General features: G+C 56.8%; 1 protein-coding gene across 2 annotated transcripts; it reads right to left on the reverse strand.

Moving 5' to 3' along the window:
- Positions 1 to 1,201: 1,201 nt before the first annotated feature.
- Positions 1,202 to 26,437, reverse strand: SEMA7A (semaphorin 7A (John Milton Hagen blood group)). Of its 2 annotated transcripts, none has more exons than XM_057421298.1 (14): positions 26,305 to 26,437; positions 11,816 to 11,949; positions 10,889 to 10,939; positions 10,556 to 10,651; positions 10,092 to 10,176; positions 9,417 to 9,527; positions 8,429 to 8,568; positions 7,956 to 8,134; positions 7,660 to 7,768; positions 6,616 to 6,814; positions 4,950 to 5,065; positions 4,075 to 4,226; positions 3,532 to 3,599; positions 1,202 to 3,151 (listed from the first exon to the last, which is right to left on the reverse strand). In XM_057421298.1, the coding sequence occupies exons 1-14, from the start codon at positions 26,414 to 26,416 to the stop codon at positions 2,805 to 2,807; spliced, it is 1,899 nt and encodes a 632-aa protein (XP_057277281.1). In that variant the 5' UTR covers positions 26,417 to 26,437; the 3' UTR covers positions 1,202 to 2,804. The 2 variants fall into 2 exon arrangements, with proteins under 2 accessions (XP_057277281.1, XP_057277271.1); XM_057421288.1 differs by having other exon boundaries at positions 1,202 to 3,154.
- Between the last annotated feature and the right edge of the window lie 407 nt (positions 26,438 to 26,844).

Raw genomic sequence — 26,844 nt, forward strand, 5'->3', positions numbered from 1 at the left:
CAGGGGAAAGCAGCCCAGAATAAACCCGGGCTCCAGCGTTCCTGCTGCTGGTTTTGTCAGGAAATAGGGCACCAGGCTCCGGCTTTTGTCCTGGCTGTTCCCAGGGAGCGGGGATGAGGATGCACGGGCAAAAGCTGGGAAATGGGGATGATGCTGCCACCCCTTTGTGGATCTGTGGGGTCTCTCTGTTACCGGGAGCTGCCCCAGCAGTGCTCGATCGCATCCTCACAACCTGCTTTTGGGGCAAGAAAACAGAACCTGGCAGCCAAAACGGTGTTAGTGCAGCTGGGGGGAACACAGCATCGCCCCAGTGCTCTGCTCCCACCCTTCCTGCCCCTCTGCTGTGCTCTGGGGAGACCCCCCTGCAGCCCTGACCCAGCTCTGGGGCAGCAGCACAAGAGGGACGTGGAGCTGTTGGAGAGAGGCCAGAGGAGGCCATGGAGATGCTGCGAGGGCTGGAGCAGCTCTGCTCTGGAGCCAGGCTGAGAGAGCTGGGCTGGGGCAGCCTGGACAAGAGAAGGCTCCTGAAGGGGAGACCTGAGAGCAGCTCCAGTGCCTGAAGGGGCTGCAGGAAACCTGGAGAGGGGCTTGGGACAAGGGATGTAGGGACAGGCCAAGGGCAATGGCTTGAACCTGCCAGAGGGGAGACTGAGATGAGCTCTTAGGCAGAAGCTCTTCCCTGTGAGGGTGCTGAGGCGCTGGCACAGGGTGCCCAGAGAAGCTGTGGCTGCCCCATCCCTGGCAGTGTTCAAGGCCAGGTTGGACACAGGGGCTTGGAGCAAGCTGCTCTAGTGGAAGGTGTCCCTGCCCATGGCAGGGGTTGGAACTGGGTGAGCTTTAAGGTCCCTTCCAACCCAAACCAGGCTGTGGCTCTATGATAACCCCTGGGCACCAGGGTGAGCTCCCCACCTTGTCCCACCGTGGTGGCTGCAGGGAGCTCACACTCGAGCTGCTTTAGCAGCTTTGCTGCTCCTCCTCAAGCTGCCGGTGCCAGCAGTGGGCTGCTCTGCCAAACCTCATGCAAAGGAAGAGACGAGGCACGGGGGGCTTCTGCTGTCAGCTCCAACCCCACTGCACATCATGGACCAGCGCAGCCCCTACACCGGGGTTAGGGCATGGAAGAGGGACAAGAGAGACCCCGGCCCCGTTCCGAGCAGCATCCCTTGCTCCCGGTGAGACACACAGCACTCTTTCTCATTGCTTCCTGCTCTTTTCCATTCTTTATTTGAGCGGTCACATTCTCACTTTGGTCACAGCTCTGAAAGGTTGTTGGTTTGTTTTTTGGTAGCTGTTTGTGGTTTGTTTGCTTTTTTTCCCCTCTTCTCTAATTTGGACCCACCTTCTAGAGTATTATAAAATTATACAAGTGCAGTAATCACCAGTTGATAATAAATAGGTATTTGTTAGTTCACAAAGTTAAAGTGCTTTGAGAAGGGATGTAAGGAAGCTCTATCCTAGATTCGGGGGGGGGGGGGGGTATCTTGGAAATGTAGTGCAGTAGGAAGCTCTGGCCCATTGTCCACAGTCTGCAGTCACGAGAGACACGGGGCATCTCTCCCCTTGCCATAAAGACCCCTCGGGCACTCCTGAGTGTCCCTGAGCAGGCACGAAGCAGGAGCTGTGCTGCTGGGAGAGGTTATTGGAAGCATTAGATAGGATGTGTCCCCCCCCCCTGCTGCACAGCCCGAGGCTGGGGAAGGTTTGGACAAGGTGTGGGATCGCCCCATTGCCCACAGGCGCAAGGGAGAACATCCCGGTTTTCACAGTTTAGTCTTGCTTGGAGACCTCAAAGCCCAAGGGAAGCAAAGCCCCTGGTCCCTTCATGGTGAGGGAGAGAAGCAGAGCTGCTCGGGGCGGTGGGGGAGCCGTGGCAGCACCCCGAGCCCATCAGCATCGCCCTGAGATCAGCCGCCTGCTGCCTCCATCCCTGAGGAAGCCCGGTCCCTCTCCCTTAGGAGAGGCGCAGGGAGCAGGCGCTGCCCGCTGCCCACACGGAAATGCCCTTAAGCTGCCTGCAGAGGATTTGTGCGTTTCAAACTCCTTCCCAGGGCCTCCTGGGTTTGGTTTGGGCTCTGCTTCCACCTTCCCTTCCTGTCCCCTTCGGTCTGTCCTTCCCCACACCCCAAATCTAGTCATCTTCCCAGGCTTTTCCATGCAAAACGCTCACTGCGGGCCTGCCGCTGCAGGCTTCCAGCGCGAGCTCCCAGGCTCCCTTCCACATCAAAGCCAGCTGCAAAACAGAAATCAAATGAAACCATACCCTCAACCCTTTCCAGAGCCCAAGTCTCCAGACCAGAAGGGGATTCACATGCGACACTGGGAGTATTCCAGCTGCCTCCAACCCTAACATTAGCCACAAAAAATAGGAGGCATCAGTCCCCACTTGGAGTGAAGCATAGATCAACCAGTTCCAAAGGCCAAGGGCTGGCTCCTCTTCTTCATCACATGCACGTTCCTAAAGAGAGGAGTCATCGTGCCCTGAGGATCAGTGCATGCACATTGGCAGGAGTCCCCTGAACAGTCCACAGCGGGGAAGCTGACACCATGCTGCTGGGCACAGTGAACGTCCCCCACCTGTTCCCTTCCCTCCCTGTCCCCAAACCCTGCTCCAGCTGGCCCTGCAGTCCCATCTTCCTCACCATGCCTCCTCCACCACAGCCAACGATGGAGAGGCTGCTGCCCAAGACCCCTTTGGGGACAGGCAGTCCAAGGAGTGACTAAAAGAAGTCGCCTCAGGAGCAGACAGCAAGTGCAGGAGCAGCAGCAGCAGCAGCCAGGACGGTGGGAACGCAGCCCCATGGTGGTCAGTGGAAGAGCTCCACCAACACCATCATCAGGAGCAGCTGCAGCCAAGAGGCGAAGGTCATGGTGGCCTGGCCCTTCTGGGACATGAACCTGAGCTGGTTGACCAGGCGCTCCTTCACCAGAGCCTGCTTGAAGCCGTCCTCCTCCGAGATGCAGACGTAGTGGCCGTAGTGGATGTGGCTCACGTTCTGGATGAAGTGGAAGCAGTCCTGCTGGGGGTGGGTGGTGTTGCAGGTCTTGATGAGGCTGTTGTTGTGGTACCAGTTGTAGGTGGCATAGTGGGACTCGATGGGGCAGTTGAGGTAGTAGCGGGAGAAAGGGACCACTGTGATGTTCTGATAGTCATCTGCTGGAAGAGATTGAGAACAAGGGGATGAGACGTTGGAACCACGGATTCTCCCACAGGCCTGGAGGGAAGAACAGTTGGGTCAATGGGGACAAGTCATACAGCCACTGAATGACAACAGCAGGGCCTGACCCACGCCTCAAGTCTCTTCTCCTAGGACAGCAGCAAGCACCAGCCCCATCGCCCAGCTCAGAAACCCATTATGGAGCAGTTAACCCCAAGCAGGGGCTTGGAGGTGTCCTGGCTTCAGCATGGTCATTCCCAGCTCCCCTGCAATGAGTTGTTGAGCCCTTGCACAACAAACAAAGGCTCCAGAATCAGCCCCCCTGCCCCAAAACACCCCCTGGATTCACAGCCTACAGCTCAAAACCTTCACATACCTTCCTTAATGTCCCCCTTCTGGCACTTCCCTTGCCACGGGTCCAGGTTCAGGTTCTGATGCACCTCCCTAGGAGACGGGAATAAGCATTAACATCAGGGAAGCAGCATTTCAGGGCTAAGAAAGGAATCGCTCATACAAGATGTAGTGGATTAGGTAAGGAAGAAGTGTTTAAACGCCTGATGTTAGCTGGGTAGGGACAAGCACACGACTCAGGAGGGTGACGAATGACAAATGCGAGACCCAGCAAGTCACCACAATGAAGAGCATCACAACCAGCAGACCTGTGCATGTTTCTAACAGCAAAAGAGGGGCTGGGTGCTCAAACCCCACTGACCTCTCCCCCTCCAGGGCAGGGTGCTGCGGGAGGGCTGGCTTTCGGGACAGCATAGACATGTGTGTGTGATTACCGCACGGACACCATGGGCTCATCTCTCCCTGCGGTAGGAAGATGACCTCAAAACCATGTGCCAGGCAGGGGAACACCAGGTGTGGGTATTTCTCACACGGAAGCAAGCAGGAGGCAGCTGATGGCATCACGTACCGGTTCAGGTACACGGACCGGCAGGAGCCATTGAGCCAGCCGCAGTACGGGTCCCTGGCCAGCAGGCAGCTGTCACAGTTGTTGCGATACGCCCCACACATGGCCATGGGCACCTCCAGCACTCTGTCTGTTGAGCCCACGTACAGCATCGCCTGCGGGAGGAAAGCAGAGGGGTTCATCCCGGGGCCACCTGAGTGTCCGGCACTTCTCCTGCAGCTTGGCTGTGAGAGGGGTGCTGAGGCGCTGGCACAGGGTGCCCGGAGAAGCTGTGGCTGCCCCATCACCGGCAGTGTTCAAGGCCAGGTTGGACACAGGGGCTTGGAGCAAGCTGCTCTAGTGGAAGGGGTCCCTGCCCGTGGCAGGGGTTGCAACTGGAGGAGCTTTAAGGTCCCTTCCAATCCAAATCAGGCTGGGATTCTATGATTTCATCATCAGTGGGGCTGGTAGGTCTCCAGGCAATGCAGTCCCTATCCTGGGAGGGGCAGCAGCATCCTTCCCCCGCCAGCCCTGTGGATAACTAAGTTTGCTCCATGAGGTGATAGCAGTGTTGTCACCTCTGGGATGGAGCACCAGCGCTGCCTCACAGCTCATCCACCAGCAGGGCTGGACAATGAGAGGGAAACAGCAGGATTTGGCCCGGGAGCAAACACCCTCATTCTTCCCATGCCTCTGGAGGAGAGGAGGTGTCCAGAAAGCTCTGCTGCCCACTGACCACCCAGAACTGGGGCCATCAGCCCAGCCTTAGCAAAGCAGGACCTCCCACAACCCACTCCGAGGCTCCTTCACATCCATGGGCTGTCCTTAAACCTCTGTCTCTGCCTCTCCTGCTGCCTGCTTTTAAAGCTACAGCCTGACCTTCCTACAGAGAGACCCACCCTCTTGTGGTCCAGGATCATGGACTGGATTGGGTCCTTCTTGGGGAAGACCTGGAGCTCCATGATGTTCTGCACCCCGTCTGGCAGCTCCACGACCTTGTGGATGGATCCTTTGTCTGGAAAGAAAGAGGGGAGAGCCCTGATGGAGCATGCTGAGAGCAGAGAGGCAAGGCAGAGGGGCTGTGGGGAAGGCAGGCAGAGAACCAGCACCGCCTCCAGCCCTCGCTGCGGCAAACAATTCCCATTCCACAGAGCAGGGCTTGACTGGATTCCTCTACCCAACCACCCAGAGAAGACAGAGAAGGAGCCTGCTTGCTCTGCCCGTTTCCCACAGCACAGCCTTGTCACCGCTGTCATCCTCCCAGCCGCGAGGAGCCCATTTCTCCTCACCCTTTGGACCTGGCTCTGCTTGCTTTGACCAGCCTCAGCACGAAAACCCAGCAGCTCTCTGCTTTGATCCCTGGCCTGTTCCTGCCCAAGCATCATCTCATCGCTTGCCCGAGGCTGAAACTTGGGAGCTCTGCCTTTCTGTTCTTCTGGTTAAACTGACTCCGGTCCCAGCGGGCTGGTGGGCCAGGAAAACAAGTCAGTTTGGTGGAGGGGTGGGAAGGTAGATCCCGAGGGAACACGGCTCAGGAATCTCACTGTTTACCCCCTTTTAGCCTGTCTTCCCCTGCCCAAGGAGCCACCCCCTTCTCCACCACCAGCCAGGGGGAGGTGGAAGATGTGACCCTGGGTCAGGCAGGGATTAGGGCCCCCCAGGTGCCTCCGTGCCTGCAGCAAGGGTGGGCAGCCAAGCCCTGCACCTTGGAGCAGGCTTCCTGACTGCTCTGCAAGGCATGAGCTGCATTGAAACTACAGCTTTCTGCAGGATCAAGCCAAGCGGAGCATGTGTGGGCCCTAATCCAAGCCAGGCCACCTACTGCGAGCTGTCTGCATTTGTTTTAATCACAGATTAGGAAACAAAAGCCCCAGAAAACCCCTCCACAAGTGGCAGGGAACAAAGCCCAGCACAGGGCAGGAAAAGGGGTGACAGAGCTGCAGGGAGCAAGCCCATGCAGGCGGGGAGGCACGAGAGGGAACTCTGTGCCTTCCATGCAGCAGGTAGCTGCACTGCATGCGAACCCAGGCAGCTCACCAACCTTTTACTCTCCATCCCACTCTCCTGCAGCTGAATTGGCTTGTCCCAGCTCTGCAGCATCCCCGGCTGCCCCGGGGCCACCAGCAGCTGGGATGCACTGGCTGTGTCTCCAACCAGAGGTGCTGGCCTCACCTGAAGCCTGCGCTGCTGCACTAGAGCAAGCAGGAGCAAGAGGTGATCCTTTTGCAAAGGATTTCTGCTTGACACGTGGGGAGGGCTGTGCTACCCCTCCCTTGCCCTAAAAACACTTGGCCTGAGATCTACCACAGCCTTGAAGCAGCCCAAGTGGGTAAATCCCACATGCTGGGATGCTGCTTTCAGCCTTTGCCTATGCAGCCCAATCTGTGCGTCACCGAGCTGTGCTGGGACTTGGCAGCTCTCTCCTGCTTGACAAACATGTGCCAAGCTGGGAACACAGCCCCTCGCTTCTCCCTGCACTGGGGGTCTTGTCTGATTCCCTCGGATTCTTTGCCCTCGAGGGGAAAGCAAGCTCCAGGGAACTCCATAGGGAAAGCTTCCCAGTACCTGTTGCCAGATAAAGCACGTTGTAGCGGCGCCCGTCGCCCGCCGAGACCTCGTGCACCCCGATCTTCTGGTAGCGGTGCTTGTTGTGGAACAGGGGGCTCTTGGTGGGGGAGAGGGGCTCCACGCGGTCCTGCACCTCCGGGTGGCTGTCAGCGATCTTGAAGGTCTCACTCGGGGTGTGCTGGCCAGAGGAAACGCACTGCGGCAGGAGGGGACAAGAGGCACCGTCAGGGGCAGGGCTGGTGGAGTCCTACCTGCGGTCCCCCTGCGGAACGTGCCCCTCTGCTCTGCTGAGACCCCACTGTGTGCAGTTCTGGTGCCTTCAACATAACAAGGACATGGAGCTGCTGGAGCAAGTCCAGAGGAAGCCATGAGGATGCTCAGGGGCTGGAGCAGCTCCTGTATGGAGACAGGCTGAGGACACTGGGGCTGTTCAGCCTGGAGAAGAGAAGCTGTGTGGAGACCTCAGAGCAGCTTCCAGTGTCTGAAAGGGGCTACAAGGACGCTGGAGAGGGGCTCTTCATTAGGGACTGCAGTGATAGGACAAGGGGTGATGGGTTCAAACTGAAACAGGGGACGTTCAGGTTGGAGATAAGGAAGAAGTTGTTCCCTGTGAGGGTGCTGAGGCGCTGGCACAGGTGCCCAGAGAAATGGTAAATGCTCCATCCCTGGCAGTGCTCAAGGCCAGGTTGGACACAAGGGATTGGAGCAAGCTGGATGATTTTAAGGTCCTTTCCAACCCAAACCTTTCTGTGATTCTATCCTCCAGCTTCACCCACCAGAGCTCACAGACCCATTTGCTGAGGCAGGTCTGAGCCCATCTCCCTGTGCTCTCTATGAAGGTGTTGGACCTTACCCAGCCTCCTTTTGTCTCTGGGAACAAATCTGAGGTCTTCCCCACAGTGCCTGCAACCTTTCTCACTGCCCCAGCCCTCCCCGGCCTGCTCAGTGCTGGGACTGTGCCCCCACCTGCAGTGCCAGAGCAGGGACCAGCCCTTGGGAGGCCTCCCCACTTCACCTGGGCAACTCCTATCCCTCACTCACCTGCCCAGGCTTGACCTCTGGGTTGGGACCATTGTAGCCTTTGAGTTTGGAGGTCCGAAACACGTTGTCAATGTCCCCAAAGGAATAGACACAAACAGCAGAGCTTCCCCTGCAAGACAACGAGACAAAGAGAAAGGGTCAGGAGACACTGGCCATCCCAATGCAGCTGGGGCATGGCTGTGTGCATCGCGCTGCCGCTGACTACGTCCTCTCTGGTTGTTTTGCACCCACATGCTTGCCAGGGAGACTAAAGGGCTGTGGGACAGGACATCTCTCTGCTTTACAGAGACCCTCACCAGGTGTTTGTGAAGAGCCCATAGACCTTGGAGTGCCTCCAGTTACTCGCAGGGACAAAGAAGACATCCTGCAACCAGTTGAAGTTGCCCTTGGTGACTGGGTCGACACAAATCAAGCTGGCCTTCAGGAAGGTGGTCCACTTGGAAGCAGAGAGAGAACCGGTTCCCCCTTTATCTTCCTGGAGGGAGAGGAAAAGCAGGGAGTCAGGGTTTAGCAGAGAAGAACACAAAGAGCCCCCCCATCCAGCATCTTGGATGAGTAACTGAGGGATGCTCCAGAGGTACACTTGATGCGAGCCAGAGGATGGGAAGGCCAAAAGGGTACAGCCATACCCCACATGAACTCTGTGGCACGGGACAGAACTGAGCCAAAGGGGCCAAATCACATGCCCATAACACCAAGTGAGCTGGCATGTCCATTTGCCACCCCTGCAGCATCCCTGCCTCCCCACCACACTCTGTTCCTGTGGTACCTTACACAGCTGGGCCACTCGAGAGATGTTTCTAGGGGCCTCAGGACTCTTATCCGGGTTGTCTTCACGGAAGAAGTAGTAAATCTTGTCCTGGTGAGGCTCTTCGTGCCTTAATGTGGTGGCTTTGACAAACTGAGGGTCTGTAAAGGGAAGGGAGCCATCAGAAAACCTTGGCCTAAACACCTTTCATCTGTTCTCTTTCCTTGTTTCAGCCCATTCTCCCTTCTTGCACAGCAGAACTCTCATCATGGAGCTCCCTTGGTGGGACCAGGCTGCACTCTGGTTTGTGTTCCACTGTGGAAAACCCAGTGATGCTCTTCCTATTAATACACCACTGCCACAAAGGGCATCCCCAGCAGCAGCAGGTCCCTCTGAGCATCATTAGCTGGCATCCCCATGGCAGGGAGTTCTGTGTAAGCATGGGACCAGCCTCATGGCTCCAGCTCTATCAGTTTGTTTGCTGGTGCTTTGCTTGCCTCCTCCTGCAAGTTCTGTTTTGCCCTGGTTTGATTCTTCTCTTTGGCCGGGGGTTCAGGAATCTCCCATTTCCCAGTGTCCCACTGAGCTCATGGAAATGGAGGAGGGTCCTTTTTTCCCTATTCCCCACCCAACATGTTCCTGCTCCAAGGTTTCTCCCTGGCTGGGGGTTTGGAAAGAGTCACTGCCCGGGGTGGAAGCTGTTCTTCCTCTTTCTATTACAGCAGCTGATGGGCAGCTTTACACAACCACGTTTCCTTCCAGCATCTGCCAGGGGACTGGCCACACGTTTCTCTCCATTTCCCCATCTCCTCACCCCGAGCAAGAGGCACTCACTTGTCAGTTATTTGGCCCTAGAAGCAAAGAGGTGACCTGGCAGCAAGAGAGGACGTTCCCCTCCACGCTGTGCTGTGTACTTCGGGCCCCCAGATGTAGGCTGACAGAGCCCAACCCATCTGCATGGAGGGGCAAGGGGCAGGTCCCACGCCTCCAGCGTGGCCCCTGGACTCACTCTGCATCACCGTGTCGCTTGTGTAGAGCTCTCCTCCCCCTCTCACCCGACGGAACCGGGGGATCTTGCCGTTCTGCTGGCTCTTCTTGATGGTGGAGTAGATGTCGTGACCTGTGGGGCAGGAAGGCTCACTGCAGCAGGCTGTTTCCAGAGGGGACAGAGAAGGAAAAGAACTGGGAACTCTCTGGGCACGTGGACCCACAGAGCTGGTGGCTACAGGTGGAGAACCCCAGTCCCCACTAGCTAGCACTGAGTCCTGGCAGGACTCCCACAGCCCTTTTCCTTAAAGAGCAGAGGGACAGATGTTTGTTCCACCTTGGGAATGATCCGCACCCATCCCTCTGCCAGGCCCAGAGCAGTGGAGCTACTGCAGGACCCTCCTTCCCTGCCATCTCCACTGCACTCTACCCTCCTGCAGAGACTCAACCCCCATGTGCCATGCAGGGGTTGGAACTGGAAGATCTTAAGGCCCTTTCCAACCCAAACCGTTCTATGATTCTATGCTGTCCTAGAAGGATGTGCATTTCGATGTGACAAAGCAAGAAGGGCTAAGGCTCATCTCCACCTAAAGCAGAGGGATGAAGCCCTTGGAGCAGTCCCAAGGTGCCCCTGTTTGGTACAGAGCGCCCAGCCTCCCTTGCACAGCACTGATAACACAAGAGCAGACACACTTACCATCAACAACGACGAGGGTATTCGAGTCGGGGGTGAAAGGAGCAATGCCTCTCCCATCCCATGGGGTGCTCTCCTTCCTCTGTGTCTGGGTAAGGACAGAAATGGTCCCTGAGTGCCATCAGTTCAGGGAAGGCAGGGGAGCCAGGGGCCCACATCCACCCCTGGGGCAGGAGGGGAGCAGCTCTCCTTGGCTGGCACAGCCCAAAGGAGGGGAGAACCCATCGTCAAATAGGCCATGCAGAGCCCCTGCTGCAGGCAGGAGGTGAGGACAAGGGGGCTGTGACAAGGTGAGCATGGAGGTGGCACGGGCAGATCTCTGCTGCAATGAGCTCCTCGAGGGAGAGGGTGTTTGGGCATTGCAGCTGTTGGAAGGGGGATCAGGGCATCATCTTACAGATGGAGATAGCACAGAACATAAGAGCAAGGGCTTTGCTCTGCTGCCATCAGAGGTGGTCACAGCATACCAGGTTCCAGCAGGTGGGAGAGCAGGCACCGGTGCCACACACTAACATCCCATCTCCATACTTCTCCACTAAGGTAAGGTAATTCTTATTGTCCTCCTGCAAGAGAAAGAGGAGAGGCATGAGTAGCACTGCTACTGCACTCCTAGTGCTTTCATGGGTCTTAAAACCAGAGGAGGAGACCAGTATCACCTCATCTGATCTGCTCCACAGGCACCGGAGGCCTTCACCCAAAGAGAGTGCATGAGGAGCATACACAGCTCATTCCCAAGCAGTCCTTCAACCCAAGTCCTCCAGCCCTCACCCATCTGCTGTTCCACCACAGGCAGGACCTACCGAGCTCCCAGGCATCATGCACTGTCCTCCATTTTTCACTGGGAAGTCTTCCTGGGATAAGAGAGAAAGAGATCTGCTTGAATTCCTTCCCTTTAAAAGCCAGCTGCAGTGGGATCAGCCCCAGGCACCACACACTGGTCACCCTCTTCACAAGAGCCAAGGCAAGCATGGCAGTGGGGTCATCAGGCACTGCAACGCAGTCCTTCTCCACACCTCGGTACCTGAAACCCCTTGGGGATGCTGGGCTGGATCTCTCAGGCCCTCGAGGTGATGGGGAGAAGCAGCAGCGTGACTGGCAGCCAGGCTGGGCTGCTTGCCAAAGGATTTGGGGAGAGGATCCGTCACTGCAGGGAATGGGTGCTCAGTAGGGGGTGGTGGCATCCAAGGGATGGGACGCGTGAACCACGCTGTTCCTGGAAACAAGGGAAGTATCTGGGCCCAAAGTTCAGCAACCGGCTTGTCTGAGAAGGGCAAGAAGGGGTCATGAGAAACCAACTGGGGCAGTTCCCTGCTGTAGTAACTTGCCAGCTGATCCAGAACTTCCTGCTTTCGAGGAAATCCAGCCTGACTTCCCAGAATGGGAAGGGTTGGGAATATAGCTTCCCGGCAGCGATATGAGCCTGAGCATCCCTGCTCACGCTAAAGAAAGGGTCCCTTATGGGAAGAATCTTCCCTCTTGGGCACCGAAGACCTCAGGAGGATCACGGCCTGGGAAGAGCCCATCCATGGCTAGTGGAGGAGACTTCCTCTTTCTGCAGCCATTCATCCTACCCATGCTGGGGCTTCCCAGATGGATGGGGCAGGGATCAGACCCTCCCAGGCCTGACCTCACTGCTGGCAAACACCCTAGTGTTTGGGCTGTGAGATGGATGCTGGACACTTTGTTATAGAGCGCGGGGGCCAAACTTGCAAGCAGAGCATCCTTACCACGTAGCTCTCATAGGTTGCAAAGTCATAGTAGTAAAGCTTTCCTTCTCCCCCAATGTAGATGGCTGAGGTGTTTTCTTTATGATAGAAGACTGGGTACTTCTCACTCCTGGGGAACACATACTCCTTTGCACCTACAACAACACAGAGGACACACTGGTCAGGGCAATGGCAGCACCCACAGGCAGCTCAGGCTGATCCACTCCCTCCCCACGTCCTTGGTGGGAGTGATGAGGAAAACAAGGACTCAGGGCTGGGGCCCCGCAGGGATGCCTGGCCCTGGCCCCAGGCAGCCAGGGAAAGGCAGCTCCCAGGCTCCAAGCTCAGCTATTGTCCCCTTGGCCCCAGGGGACAGGAGAGCTGGAGCAGGACACAATGGAGCAGCCCTGCCTCATCCCTGAAGGGCTGGTGATGGAGGAGGAAGAGAAAGGGAAACTTTGCTGTTGGAGCTCTATAGAGAGCAGAAGCTCAAAGTGACTTAGAAGCGGCTCCTTCCCACCTGCTCTAATGGCCCAGTGCCTCCTGCCTCTCAGTATGGAGACAAAGGGCTCCCTCCCCTCTCTGCACATCCTCTGGCAACCCCTCCAAGTAACCATCTCCTCAACACGGCTCCTGCACCCTCTTGCATTTGCCATGCCTTGCAGATGGGGATCAACCTCCCCGTGCCCATCATCTCCTACCAGCCCCGGAGCACGGCACCTCTCCTCGCCAGCCTCCAGCTGCACTGTCAGCATCCTCCCTCCATGGGCCAGGAAGGATGGACAGGGTTTGGAACCACGAGTGACAGGGGGAGGGTGCACAAGAAGCTGCAACTCCATCTCCACCCCCAGATGTGAACAAGAAGTGAGGTGCAAGACCCAGGACCCACGTCACAGCCGGTTGCTGCAGATGGGAAGCTCTGCAGGCCCAGCTGGGAGGAAGAACTGCTTGTCCTTCCCCTCCTTCCTTCCGCTTTCACCTTCCAGCTTTTCCAGCTCCTCTTCCCTACAAACATCCTCCTTTTCCCTCTGCGTTGCCAGCTCAGGTGTGGGAGGCTGGCCCCGTGACGCAGTTGTGAGCCTCCTCCCCGAGGCTTTGGCTGTTTGTCCATGGGATCCACTGACCCCACAGCGCTCTCCGGGATGCTGCAGCCACCCCTGGAAGCTTTGAGTCCCCATTCCAGGGCCCAAAGGCTGCCCTGTCCACTGCTATAGTTTGCAGCAACGACACGAGAGGGATTTCTCCTCCAAGGGGCAGAAGCCTGCGCTCGGGATGACCCCTGCTTGCTGCGACAGGGCACTCTGCTTTCACTTCTCCCTCTCCCATAGAAGAAGGGGCCTCTCTGCTGGCAATGCCGCTGCTCCCAGCGACAGACAAAAGGCTGTGTGTGCCTCGGGAGCTGGCTGCCTGCACAGACAGGCAATTAATCAGTGGCACGTGTCCCTCTGCTCATGGCAAAGGACAGTCTTTGCCGAGCCCAGCAGCCCCCCTCTGCTCGGAGGATGCTGCGCAGGGTCCTGCCAAGGCCATGGAGCCAAAAGTGAGAAGGACTTGTTAGAGGTCACTGGGGTGCTGAATGCCTGCTCCAGCTGTGCCTTTCCCCCCCTCCCCACTTCACTAAGCTGGTGGGCCTCCAATCCCTGTGGGCTTAAACTCCAGCAAGGCTTGGCCGTGGGGGCATGCAGCCAGCCCCCACCTTGGGATGGGAAACCCTGCCAGCCCCACGGGCTGCTCTTTCACAAGTCACCTTGGCCGCAAAGAGAGGGGTGAAGATGTCCCAGGGTACAGAAACCATCTCTGCCCTCCGGCTCCTCGCTAACACAACACCTCCGGCTGCCCTTCCCCTGCCCACCAGGACGGGGGATACAGCAGCTGGGAGCCAGCAGCTAGGGATGAGAGTCCCTGCCTGCTCCTGCTCACCTCCCCAGCCCTGCCCCAGCCTCTCCTCTGTCCAAGGACTCCTGAGCATACGCTTTGCCTGCTGGAGAAGCTGGCACCCACTCTTTGCCAAGTGACTATGCAATTCCTTTGCCTCCGAGCGGGAAGCCAGCCGGGCATGCAGGTAGCCCAGCAACTCAGCAGCCACAGACTCAGGCTATGCTTGCCAGGGAGGATTCACCTCCTTGTCCAGCCCTCAACCCCCCCCTCCTGACCCGACCAACAGGCACACACACAGGAGCCCCTAAAGCCCTTCAACCATCCGGCTACCACCAATACAACCCAGCATCGCAAACAGGTCTGTCCAACCTCAGCAGACTTTGCTCCTGTTGCCAGATCTCAACCCCAGCCCCTACATTTGCTGCTAATCCAGGATAATTTGCACCTGGAGCTGCTCCTCCCGCACCTCACCCCTTTGTAAACCTCAGCCCCACATGCTCCTTTTACCTTTGGTCTCAATTTGGAGGCTTTTCCACCGCGCTGCCTCCGTGTGAACCAGGGCTCACACCAACCTGCAAGAGCACATTCATCTCCAAAGAGCCAGCAACAAACAAGCCTAAACCAATCATTTGGATGGCGTCAATGTATTATTTACCCTGCAGCTCCCCAGGGACTGAATTACTGTGAGTAAACAGCCAGGACCCAGAAGTGTGCTTGCGGCTCCAGCACTGATTTAACTTGATCTACAAGGGAGACTGTTAAAGGTGTTTCCATGAGCTGGTGCTGGTGTTCCTTTGCCTGCTGCTGACCTGCAAAGCTGGCATTCAGCCCCTGCTCTGCCTTAAACAGCCTGGCTTAGGCAAAGGGCTTGGTCACCTTTGTCTCTGCTTTCCATCTGGCAGGATGTGGGCAGCAATCCTGCTGCAAACCTGGAACAGAGGACCTGTGGTATAAATAACTTCAAGGGCCAGGGACCACAGAATCCAGACTGGTTTGTGTTGGAAGGGGCTTTAAAGCTCTTCCAGATGCAACCCCTGCCACGGGCAGGGACACCTTCCACTAGAGCAGCTTGCTCCAAGCCCCTGTGTCCAACCTGGCCTTGAACACTGCCAGGGATGGGGCAGCCACAGCTTCTCTGGGCACCCTGTGCCAGCGCCTCAGCACCCTCACAGGGAAGAGCTTCTGCCTAAGAGCCCATCTCAGCCTCCCCTCTGGCAGGTTAAAGCCATTGCCCTTGGCCTGTCCCTACAGGCCCTTGTCCAAAGCCCCTCTCCAGATGATGAGCAGAGAGCATCCAAACACCCACACTGTGTCCCAGAGAAGGGAACGTGCCTCTCTTAGCAAGTCCCAGGATGCTTTTGGCACTGCAAAGAAAAGCTCACCCCCTTGGGAGGGGGAAAGCATGGCCCTGCCACCACCCTGCCTCCAAAATCAACCCTGCAGAGGACACAGGGCTCATTCCAGCGCCTGCCTAACCCCGCTGGTCCCTCTGCCTGGCATTTACTGCAAACCCCACTGGCAGCGCGCACATCAATGGCCCGATTGTCAATTGAAATGCTAACCCCGGCGAGGCCTGAATGGGAGAAAGAGCAGCTTTGTGCTCGCAGCGAGATGGAGGGTACCACAGCAGCCTGAAGAATGATCTTAAATGAGAGCGAAGGAGGGAGCCCGGTGCATCTCGGAAGGATGCCTGCAGGGTGAGGTCACGGGGAAGGAGGGCAATGAAGAGGGAGATGCTCTGGATGAGATGAGGGCAGGGAGGCCTGTCCTTAACACACAGAGCAATGCGGATAACAGACAGAGCAACCCTTCCCAGCTGGTAGGATGAAACATGCCTGCCTCCCTCGACCTGGCTTGGGCAAACCCAGCTTTAATGCCACACCAAAGTCTCTTTAGCTCCTTCAGAAAGGCACCAAGAGCCTCCCCAGCACCATGATAATGCTGGGTTTCCACAGCTCTGTGCAGGGGAAGCGGGCCCTCACCTCCAGAACAACCAGAGAAGCAGCCTGGCTGCAGGCAAACCCGGCTCCCATCCCTGCTGGAGGGCTAACTCAGCTGCAGAGCTCCTGCTTCACTTTGCATTCCACCGTTCCCTGGTCTAGCAGCAGCTCCAGCATCCCAGACACACTAAGTCCCTGGTGAACTGCTGTTCACTGGCGCTGGGGGAGGACCACATCTCCTTAAGGTGGAGGTGATGGGTCCATTCTGCACTGGTGCCAGCACTGTCAAATGAGAAACTGGGAAAATGAGAAGCTTGGGGAAGAGAACAGGGGAAGGAGAACAAGGGAAGAACCTGCTGCAGGCAAGAGGCAGATCCTTTACTTGCTGCCCATCAACCCCTGACGTGGGACCCCATTGGTATACGAAGAGGAGAAACCCGAGTGTGGGGTCTACATTCTCCTTGGCATCACCCACACCACTGCCTGTGCTCTCCCAGCTCCTGCTGCCATTCCATGGGGACACGGGGCCGGGCCAGCCGCCAAACCGGGATGTAAAGTGGCGCAGCGCGGGAGCTCGCCACCGCAGCCCCATCTCCGGTGCTGCCGCGCTTCCCGACGGCGGGCAAGGCACCCGGCAGCACTCAGTCATCACCATCCTGCATCCCACCCTCCCCGTGCGACGCTGCTGACACTGCCACCTGCTCTGCTGGCGGTGGGGCTGACGGCACGCTCCTGCCTGAACCACGGCACCCGTCGCATCCTTTCCTGGTCCCCTCCTTCTCCAAACAATTCCTCATCTTCCGATTTGTTTCTTCCTTCCTTTTGGCACAGACAGAGCAGATTATGACCCCGCTAGCAGCATGGCTCTGCTGCAATCTGACTGCGACTGGCTCTGACGGCAGAAGGAAAAGCCGCCTGCTCAATGCTGACTCAAGGGCTGGCAATGCCGGGAGTCCCCTGGGTCTCATCCTCTGCACCTGTACCAGGAGCGCTCAGCTGCCACCAACGTGGCCCGGCCGTGAGTCAGGGCTGACTCTGTGCTCACACCTGCTTTTGGGAACACAGGAGCCGTTTTGCCTCGATGACACCCATCCCTCTTCCGCTCCCGCTTCCCCGCGCACACAGGATGCATGACAAACAGCTCAGCACGCAGAAACCAACCGCTATCCTTGGGAATGTGATCCACATCCACTGCCCTAGTCACCCACTGGGGGGGGGGGGTCAGGGCTCCTGCTCCCAGCTCTGACAACACCCCGCAGGGCAGTCCCAGTTTCACTATTGAAAACTGGGAGGACAATCCCTGGATTTCCGACTTGCATGACCAGTACCAGCTCCAGGAGCAGATGACGGGAGCATGGGAAGTCATGACACCCACCCCAGAGGGATGCAGATACCCCAGGAGGGCTGCCGCGGGTCCCCTCCATCCCTGGGGGGAGGACTGGAGCGCACCACACTGCTCCCATCCCAGAGCCATGTGCCGTCTGTCTCCCCAGCTCCACGACGAATGCCGGCAGGAATTCAGAGATGATCCATGGGTCTTTTTTTAGATCATCTATAAATTCCCAAGTTGAGACATTTCAGCGGGAACAAGCGTGCCTCCAGGAGCTGCTGCGCTCACCAAGCTGCTGGGCTCTCCTTCCCTCTGACTTTGCCCAAAGGGAGAGATGTGACACAAGGTAAGTGGGGAAGTGCTCACCCCCCTTCCCAAAGCATGGACAAGCAGTCTCATGGGCTTCTGGAACTCTGTAACAGCAATAAACCAAGGGGTTTCTATAGGAACAACTTGTCTCTAGGTGAGGTGAACTAGAGAGGATGTCCGGGGGGGGGGTTTGCTCTGACCTGCCATGCGGTAATTGCATGGTCTCAACACGAGTTGCAATGTGCCCCACGGGAAACGAAACACTTTTGTGGGAGGGGTTTCTGGGAAAGGGGTGAAAATGCAACTTAAAAGTGTGAAACCACCCTCCTCACCCCAACCCGCCCTGCTGCTGCCCCCTTGCTTTAGCTGCAGCCCCAGAGCCGGGGTCCTTGCTGCTACCCCTCAGTGCTGGGAAGCAGAGGCACAGGAAGGCCAAAAGATCACCCCGCAGGGAGCATCACTCGGTGCCCAGGGCAGCCCCGCACCGTTCGGGTTCAGTGCTCCAACACCAGTCATATCCCACAGAAAACAACATCAACACAGCAGGACAAACACCACCCATTGCCCTGCAGAATCCTACCCCTCTAGAGCCCTCCCAAAGCCAAGTATCATCCTCGTCTCCCTCCATCCCTTTTGCCTACCTATGCAGCATGGCACAAAGTAGGAGACTGGGAGCATGGGCACAAGCTGGTGCCCACCAGCCTGGTGCATCCCAGGAGGGGTTTGTGCTGCCTGCTTTCCCCCCTTGGTCTCCCCTCTCACCTTCCTTTCAGAATGCTTGCAGGGATCTCCCCCCTAGGACTCCTCTGTGGTCCCCCACAAGTCAAAAGGCACTGGGGAGCAGCAGTGGAAGCCAGGGAGCCAGAGAGTGCTAAAAGCCTCTCTTGATGTAGTGGGATCATAGACACGAGTGGTTCCTGCTCCTTAAAGCCCTCTCCTGGGGACCACGCAGCTCCCTGCCGTGGGGAGACCCATGACCGTGAGAGCCAAAGGGTAAATGGGTCAAACCACCCCTGGTGTGGGCATCAGTCACCTCTTGTGTCCTCCACAACCCCTCCCACCAGGGCAGGGAAGGGCAATGGCCAGGCAGGGCAACAAGAAGCAGCTGCCTTTGCTTTAGCCAAATGGTGCCACAAATGCCTCCCAAGAGCACGTGTGTGCCCAGAAAGGATGGAGTAAGGCAAACGGTTTCCCAGGGAAGGCAAAGCGCTTTCTCATCAGGTCAGGGCGGGTAAAAGCACTGACTGGAATTTTTCCATGCCCTCCATCCTGTAGGAAATGCTGTTCAGCTCCCGAAAGCAGCACAGCTCAGAGCAAGGGCTGCGTGCTACCCTCCTTTCTGTTATCCTTATCTGTGGCCTTCACACAGCAGAGCAGAGAACCCAGCACTGGGCAGCACAAGCAACCTGCAGGAGGCTGGAGAGGATGTGGGGGCCGTGTGGGTGCTAAGGGGTGCATGCACTTGTGGGAACCATAGAGCAGAGAGGTGCGAGAGCACAGAGAGGGGCACGCAGCTGGGGAGCCCACATTACCCATACCCAGCCCTGATGCCTTGCACATCTCGTTCCTCTTATCTGCAGCTCACAGCAAGTCAGAACAACGGGTTTAATCTGCTTGATATTTCGCATCCTGTCTCTCCCCCAAGACAGTTTGGAGACGAGCAGCATTTAATCATCTGCCAACAAACCTCACGCTATCCCTCCTCACACCCCTCCCCAGCTGCTTCCTACTCCCTCCAAGCACCCCTCTGAAGGAGAGAGCAAGGCCATGGGTATCACATACCAGTAACACCTACATACAGGACTTCTCCACCCTTGGCCAGCCTACATTCCCAGCTGCCTCCATAGGATGCTGCTTGCCTTTTCCCTGCCTTCTTCCCCTGAAGACCCTGCCATCATGAGGTACTCATGTGACTGCTTGCTGCTGCCCTCAAGAGATCCCTGCCATCAATAGCAAAACGCTCCGGAGCAGAGGAAACAATTGAGCCTGCATTATTGGGGATCTATCCTACAAAAGCTCTCAGCTTGTGTGCAATCCAAATGCCCGGGAGCGTGGCGCTGGCACAGTGGAAAGGCTCAGCTCCCAGAGCAGGCTCTAACTAGACAAATATACTGTTTTAGAGTTCCTGCAGAAGGCAAATATCCTGGCACAATCCTGATTTTCGCTCTATTTCTGGTAAGCTCCGGAGTGCCTTTGGCAGCAGGCAGCAGCATTCAGGGCTGGGGTGAGCTAGGGCAGGAAGAACGAGGGGATAAAAAGCCTCTCTTGGTTTGGAAACCCAGCTGCTGGGCATGGGGGTGCTGGCTCGAAAGCTCTTCTGAGAGCTATGCAGTCCATATCCCCTCCGTGAGGGGCCTCAGAGCCAGAGCCAGCATCAGTCCCCAGCAACAAAAGAGCCCCCTAACCTGCAGCAGGGAGGGAACGAGCCTTGAATTCAAAGCTTGTGCCACCACCAGGCAGGGCTTCATGCACACGGGCAGCGCTGCAAGGCTCCGCTCGCGCTCCCAAGGCTCAAACCAGAGCGATTCCCACTCCAGGCACGATGGATTTCTGCTTCTGAAACACAAAAAGACCCCATGCCAGGCATGGCAGTGGTTTGTACGCATGCTAACACGTTACCAATAGCCCCTGCCCTCCTCCTCCGTGCTCACCCCCCCCCCCCCCCCCCCCCCAAATTATGCAGCACTGAAGCCTGTGCCATTGCAAGATGAGTCCAGAGGCTTTGATTTCACGGTGCAGCTTGTCATCCAGCAGGTACGCTTCTCCCTAGCAGCCTGAAACTGAGCTGCTGGTTGCACCCTACCGATTGCGGGGGCTATATTTAGAGCCAGGTTTTGTTCCTTCCCAAAAGCCATTCTTCTGGAGATCCTAATGACAGTCCTGAGCTGTGCCGTGTTCCTGCCGGAAGCGGGGGAACTTCGGCCTGTGATTATGCTATTTCATCATATGGTCACTGGAAAACAGCAGAACAACAAAGGGATGGGTTTAGCAGCTGCCTCTCCCACTATGAAGGTCGGTTTCCAGAGACTGATTTATCACAAAAAGCCTGCCAGGATAAAAACTGCCCCGAGCACCTTTATGAGCATCCACCAGCAAAGCAGCCGCTCTCCCTTTTAGCTCCATTGGAGCCATCTCCCACCTCCCTGCTGCTGCTTAAGGCAGGGCAGCTGGAAACCCCTTCTCCCAGCACAGGTGAGGATAACCAGGAGGTGGGCACAGGGCAAGGGGACTTCTACAGTCCCCTGTGGAGCCTCTGCAGAGGTTTAAAGGTGAGAAGCAAGATCTGCAGCTCCGGAGCGCGCCTGATGTTTCAGTTCCCTATAGAAATCAGATGAGGCTATGCACGGAGCAAAGGGACTTCCTCATTAGATTGGGAAGGGCCCTGTTGTGCTCTCTGTCGTGCTCCTACCTGCTGCTGTAAGGCTTCCCATCCCTGTGAGGAGCATGAGATCGGTCTCAGCCCCGCAGTCTTCCTGTCGGGGAGGGCCATGCAGACCTTCCAGCACCCCCTTTCTGCCTGCTTGACCCCCACCCCCAAGTAACACACAAGACCCAGACTTCTCACACCCCTCCCTGGCTGCATCCTATGATTCGATAATTACTCAGCCTCGGAAAGCCAAACCACTGTGTTATAGTCATCTGAAACCAGACACTCGCATCAGCCTTTCCAAAACTTGCCTTGATCCAAGACACGAGCAAACCCAACGGCCGGGGGTGTTGGGAGCAGCCTGAGGACCAGTGTCTGGGCTGGGAATGCCCATGCATTCCTCAAGGAACTTCCTACAGCTCCTTCGACTTGTGATTGCCTCTGCCACGAAGTCCAGGCATGCCTGATAAAGGCAAACAGTTTAACCCAAGTGGGGTTAAGCTATTTAACTATTAAAGAGTTAAAACTATCAACTACAAAAGAGTTTAACCCAAGTGGGTCATTAGGTGTGGAGTCATCGCTGCAGAAGGCTGCTGACACCAGCCACGAGGGTTCAAACTCTAGTTACAGCACTAGAGAAGCAAAGCTGTCATCAAGGGCAGCATCAGGTTTGTTACACAAAACCTGCTGCTCCAGACTTAAACTGCTCTGCAATTATAAGCAAGGGGCAGAGATGCTTCCGCATTCAGCTCCTGTGGCACTCGTACAGCACTCCTCTGTCACACCAGACGCAGTTAGACACAGCCTACTACACCGGGTGGAGCTGGGACTCAAAAGAGTGCCCAACAGGAGGAACAAGTCCTATTCTTGGAGCAACCAAGAATAGCTGCACACCATAGGATGTAGGTGGCTGCAAAAGAAGCAATTTCATCCTTCTAACCCACCTTCCAGCCCTTTTCCTGCATACAGGCTTCTTTAAAAAGCATCTTGTACTCAGGACTTTGATTTAGTTTGGCTTCAAGCACTCCGGCTCTGATTTAGTTTGGCTTCAAACACTCTGGCTCTGATTTAGTTTGGCCTTGCTTTAAGACTACACCAACTCCAGATCACCTTCCCAGGCCAGTCCTCTACACTTCTGACCCTGAATGAGCCTCTGGCTCTTTCCCAGCCCTTTTTCAATGCAGCAGCCACAACTCGGATGACTCTGCCCATCCCCGTTGTTGTTGTGTCGTGCTCTCGAACAGGAGGTGGTTGTGATTCACTCGCTGGGTTTGTTTGCTTTGTTTTTCCCTGTTCAATCTGCACAGAGGAAAAAATATTTGCCACCAACATTTTAGGAGAGCAGCATCCCCCACCCTGCGAAAAGCAGCCATCTGCAGGAAACAGCATTGCTGGGAAAGTGAGAAGCTTCCTCCTGGAAATGTCGACGCTCCGAGAGCTTCATGTGAAACTGTCCTAACAAAGATGCTTCACACCCGTGGGACCACGGGAGAAGACAGTGCAGCTGTCAGCGAGGAGTGAAGCTGGTGCTGGCATCGCAGTCCTGCAGCTTGCCACCATTCCCCATCAGTACGAGGCCGGACCCACCTCTCCCCAGCTCTCTCTGGATGCGGTGCTGATGCTCCAGTGGGCACGAAGCTCCCGCAGCACTCGGAGGCGCTGGCACAGCTTTCCCAGGGCAAGGTGAGCTTGGCAGAGCCAAGGAGCTATTGCAGGCAGCTTCCAGGAACTGCCGTGTCAACACCCCCGTCACCCAGGGCAGGCTGCAGGCAGGGGACCCACCCCAGGAAACCCAAGGCCAAGTGCTTCTTTTCCCCTCATGGGAGCTGCGAGCTCCACACCAGCTCAGAACCTGTCCTCCCTTCCAGCTTCATCTGTCCGGGAGCAATAGGAGAAGAGTTAAACTGACCCCATCCTACCCCAAGGTGTAAATGCAGCAGGCAATGAGAGAAGGGCTGTGAGTTTATCTCGCTCTTTGCACGAGTAAAGAGAGACAAAACAACCTCAAGCATGGTACTAGCTAAAAATTCCTTCTGTGCAGCACCAAAGGCCCCAGGCTACAGCGGCCTGACCCAGCCCTGAGGCTGCTCCCTGTCCTCCCTGTGCTCCTCTGCTCCCCTCATGCTCGGTGACTTTCCGGTCAGGAGACAGTCAGGCTGGGATGCCGCATCCCGCTCCATACAGAGGGGCTGTATCCTCCCAGCCCGGGGACACGGCTGTCTCCAGCTCTGCAGAGTAAACACCATTCCTGCTGACAAGCAAAAGCTCCGTGTGGGATGTGAATGCACCTTCTTCAAAGCAAAGCCCAGCTGGTCAGCGTTGAGTCAGGAGAATACACAGAGGCAGGGGGAGGATGGGAATAAAAGGGAAGAGAAGCAAGAACATGGTGTGCAAGGTTGAAGCACTCACTTCTGCACCAGGCTGCTAAGGCTGAACTCCCTCCCACTCTGCAGATCTCAACACAGGGAACTTGCCATCTCCAATCTGCCTTCATTAGGACACTGGGGAGGGGGGTATGGCCAGGAGAGACCCGGCCCCAGCTGCGTGCTGGGCCAGCTGCAGTGAGGAATGGGGACAAAGCCCTTGTCAGTAAAAACGACCTTGAGCACTTCAGCTGTGACCCGAGGTCCGGAGCTGCCCTCAGCCCTTTGCTCCCTGTGTCCTCCTCCTAAGAGGAAGAAATCCTGCACAGTCAGATGTGCTTTCAAGTAACTGATTACCCAGCCCCGAGGGCTGCCTACCCGGGCTGGGGGCTCCAGCCCTCCCTTCGGTGGCAAACGCTCCCAAGCACGTGTTGAAACCGGGCTGATCGTGGGGGACAGCACACCCCTTCCTCACCTCCTCATGGCCTGCGGTGTCAGGGAGGCAAAGGAAAGGCAGGAGAGCAGCCCCGGCCTCGGGGCTGGCTTTGTGCACACTCTATACATGCTACTTTATACCTAGAAAGGCACATCTGCAGAACGCCGTGCTCCAGTTGCCCACTGCCCTGGCCCCACACCACATCCAAGTGCCCAGAACTGTGATGTTACTTCAATCCAGAAGCTCCGTGCACCAAGTCAGGCTGACTGTGCTGCTTTGCCTTCAGACCTGAGCTCAGGTTGTGCCACCTAAACCCAGCTGCATTTTCTTCCCAGCTCGCCACGTCCCATCACCTATTTCTTGCTGTGAAACCGGACAATGAGGGACCATGGGGCAAAGCATCAGAGCGGTTCAGGGTGCTTGCAGCCAGCCCAGGGTGCTGGTGAGGAGAGCAAGGCTGAGGGATGGAAGGGCCGCTGCAGCTTTGCCCAGCACCAATGTCCCCCTCCCCAATAGCACTGCAGTGCAAGGGCAGGATCCCTCACACGCACTGTTCGCTCCTGGAGGAGCTTCTCACTTCACCCACAGGGCTGTAGCATCTCAAGGTGTCACTGCTGAGGCTGTGCCATACCTGGTGCTACTGATGGGCTGTGGCATGTAAGAAACTGAATGACACAAAGAGCTGCCAGCTCCTGCAGAGCCCAGGGCCAAGGCCAGCGCTGCACCACTGCAAAGGCAACAAGCACCCATGCAGACAGCCCGGATCGCTGCTCTTCCCCATCAGCTCAAAGCACCCAGGAGCAGGGCTGGAGCAGCAAAGCAAGCTCTGCACCCTTGTCACCCCAGGGCAAGAGATTAGCCTGCCTACTTGGATACACACAGCAGCAATGTGCTGACCTGCAGGTTTTGCTTTGAACTGTCTGCAGGATTAGAGAAGTTATAAGGCACTCTGGCACCCACAGCATCCCCTTTGCCCCTCAGCCATTGCTTCACCGTCCACGAGAGCCTCCTCTCTGCCCTACTCCTCTCCCACAGACCCTACTCCTGAAGGGTGGAGGTTACAGCAAGCAGAATGTGATCTGTTAAATAGGACACAGGACTGCCAGTAATGAGTGTGCCACACAGCTACGCCTGATACCTCCCTAATTGAAATCCCTCTTGGCCCGTGTCCCAGCTAAGCTCTTAAAAGACAGAAGCAGAGATGAGCACAAGCTGATCCCCTTGCAGTGAAGCGTCCTAACACTAATTGGCTTCAGTGTGTCTCAGTGACAGATTCTCCTTGTGTTCAGTGTCGGGAAAGCCACCCTCTGATTCTGGGAAAGGCGAGACTGACAGTGCCTAAAGGGGCTACAGGAAACCTGGAGAGGGGCTTGGGACAAGGGCCTGTAGGGACAGGCCAAGGGGAATGGCTTGAACCTGCCAGAGGGGAGACTGAGATGAGCTCTTAGGCAGAAGCTCTTCCCTGTGAGGGTGCTGAGGCGCTGGCACAGGGTGCCCAGAGAAGCTGTGGCTGCCCCATCCCTGGCAGTGTTCAAGGCCAGGTTGGACACAGGGGCTTGGAGCAAGCTGCTCTAGTGGAAGGTGTCCCTGCCCATGGCAGGGGGTGGGACTGGATGAGCTTTAAAGTCCTTTCAACCCAAACCAGGCTGGGATTCTATGCCCCTACTCCGCATGCATGGCAAGCACAGCCCATGGAGACAAGGTTCAAACCAACCACTCGAACCCTTTCTCACTCCTCAGCAGTTTCACTCCAGGACAGTCGTTTCCAACCACACCAGCACCCAGCAAATCAACTTCCGCCCTTCTTTCCTGTAAGCAGGGCAAGGGAAACAGTCTATGGAGAACCGCATGACCCCCATCCTCTGCCCAGTCTCAGGCTCTGTGCCTTTCCCCACCTCGCATCCCCTTTCCTGAGCCACTTCATTTGCCAGCCGACAAAACAAGCGGCACAATACCAGGAGCAACCCTTCCCTGCTCTGCCTGTCCCCTTTGTGCGCAGAGGGGACACCCCTGAGCCAGGCACCCACCGCCCTCCACCCGCCCGCAGCGCTGGGCCTGCAGGGAAAGGGCATCCTCAAGAACAGCAGCGTAACAGATGGCCCAGAATAAACCATGGGAAATTGGGGTCCTCTGAAGTTGTCAGCGAATGGGGGAGACAGAGGAGCTGTTGTACTGCAGAGCAGCGTGAGAGCCGCAGCTCAGCTCCTCGCGGCTTAACAACCGCCAGCACCCCGGGGACAAGACGGGGGCTTTTGTTAAAGCTTCCCCAGAGGGGATGGATCCAAAAGCTTGGAAGAGACGCGATAAAAGCAGCCAGCGGTCGCCTGCTCTTTTCAACAGCCGAAGCCTGGGCTGTCCTCTAAGCTTGCTGCTTGAAAACAGGTCTTTGTTCAGCTCGTGCTCAGAGCAGAGCCGGTTCTAAGTCCTTGCGTGCCGTTCCACATGTATATATTTTGTCAGAGAATAGAGATCTCGGGCAAATATTTACTCGCTGAACTCAGTGCTAAGTACAACAGATGAATAGGAAATTAACTGCATGCTGCAAGCACACTTCATTTCCCTCTGCAAGTTCGAGGGAATGGTTACTGTGGCTGCTTCAGGGCTTTCACAGCCTTCCCTAGACCCGGCTTGTGGGAAAACGCATCGGCAACGGAAAAAGACAAGGACTCGGAAGGAACAAGGCTCTAAAAATCCAGTTCAAAGCACTCAAGGGAGGCAGAAGCCCCTTCCGGAGAGCAGCGCCTGTGCTAACGGAGGCCAAAAGTCTCCCCGAAGGGACAAAGGGAAGGAACAGCCCAACTCCCCTCCACAGGCACAGGTAGAACCCCCCCCGGCGCAGGGAGCAGCTGCACCCAGCGCTGCCGCAGCCCCGCTCCGCGGCACTCACCTTGGGGAGCTGCGATGATCCTGGGGTTCACCTTGGAGCGCCCCGCTGCCCAGCCGCACAGCAGGCAGCCCCACAGGGCCAGCGCCAGTCCCACCGGCCGCCTCCTGCCCATGGCGAGCTGCGGAGCGAGCAGCGAGCCCCGGCTTTGCCGAGCCTGACAACTGCAGCGCTGCCTCTGCGAGACAACCAATAGATGGGAGCAGAGGGGCGGGACTCCTCCCGAGCGCCTCAGCACCTGGGTTTGTGCAGGGCTTTCATGGGGGTTTTGGTCCTTCCTTCTTATCCCACCCCCTTCTTCTGTAAGGGGAAGGTGGGAGTCTGATGGCTTTGCTCGCACTGGGGCTCTTCAGCAAAGGTGCAGCTGGCCCAAGGCTTGCAAACAACTTACCCCACGTATGCAAGAGGAATATTAAGGTTGATACGAGGCAAAGAAGAATGCAGATAACGTGCACTGAAGAAGTCAACAGCAGGCAAGGGTACAGAGACAGGTAACAAAGAACTACCGCTCCCAGTCATTAAACAGGAGAACGTGGAGGCCAG

The sequence above is a fragment of the Pezoporus wallicus genome, unplaced genomic scaffold (genome assembly GCF_028554395.1).
Source record: "Pezoporus wallicus isolate ANWC-B61680 ecotype Strahan unplaced genomic scaffold, APGP_CSIRO_Pwel_v1 contig_7731, whole genome shotgun sequence".
Lineage (NCBI taxonomy): Eukaryota > Metazoa > Chordata > Aves > Psittaciformes > Psittacidae > Pezoporus > Pezoporus wallicus.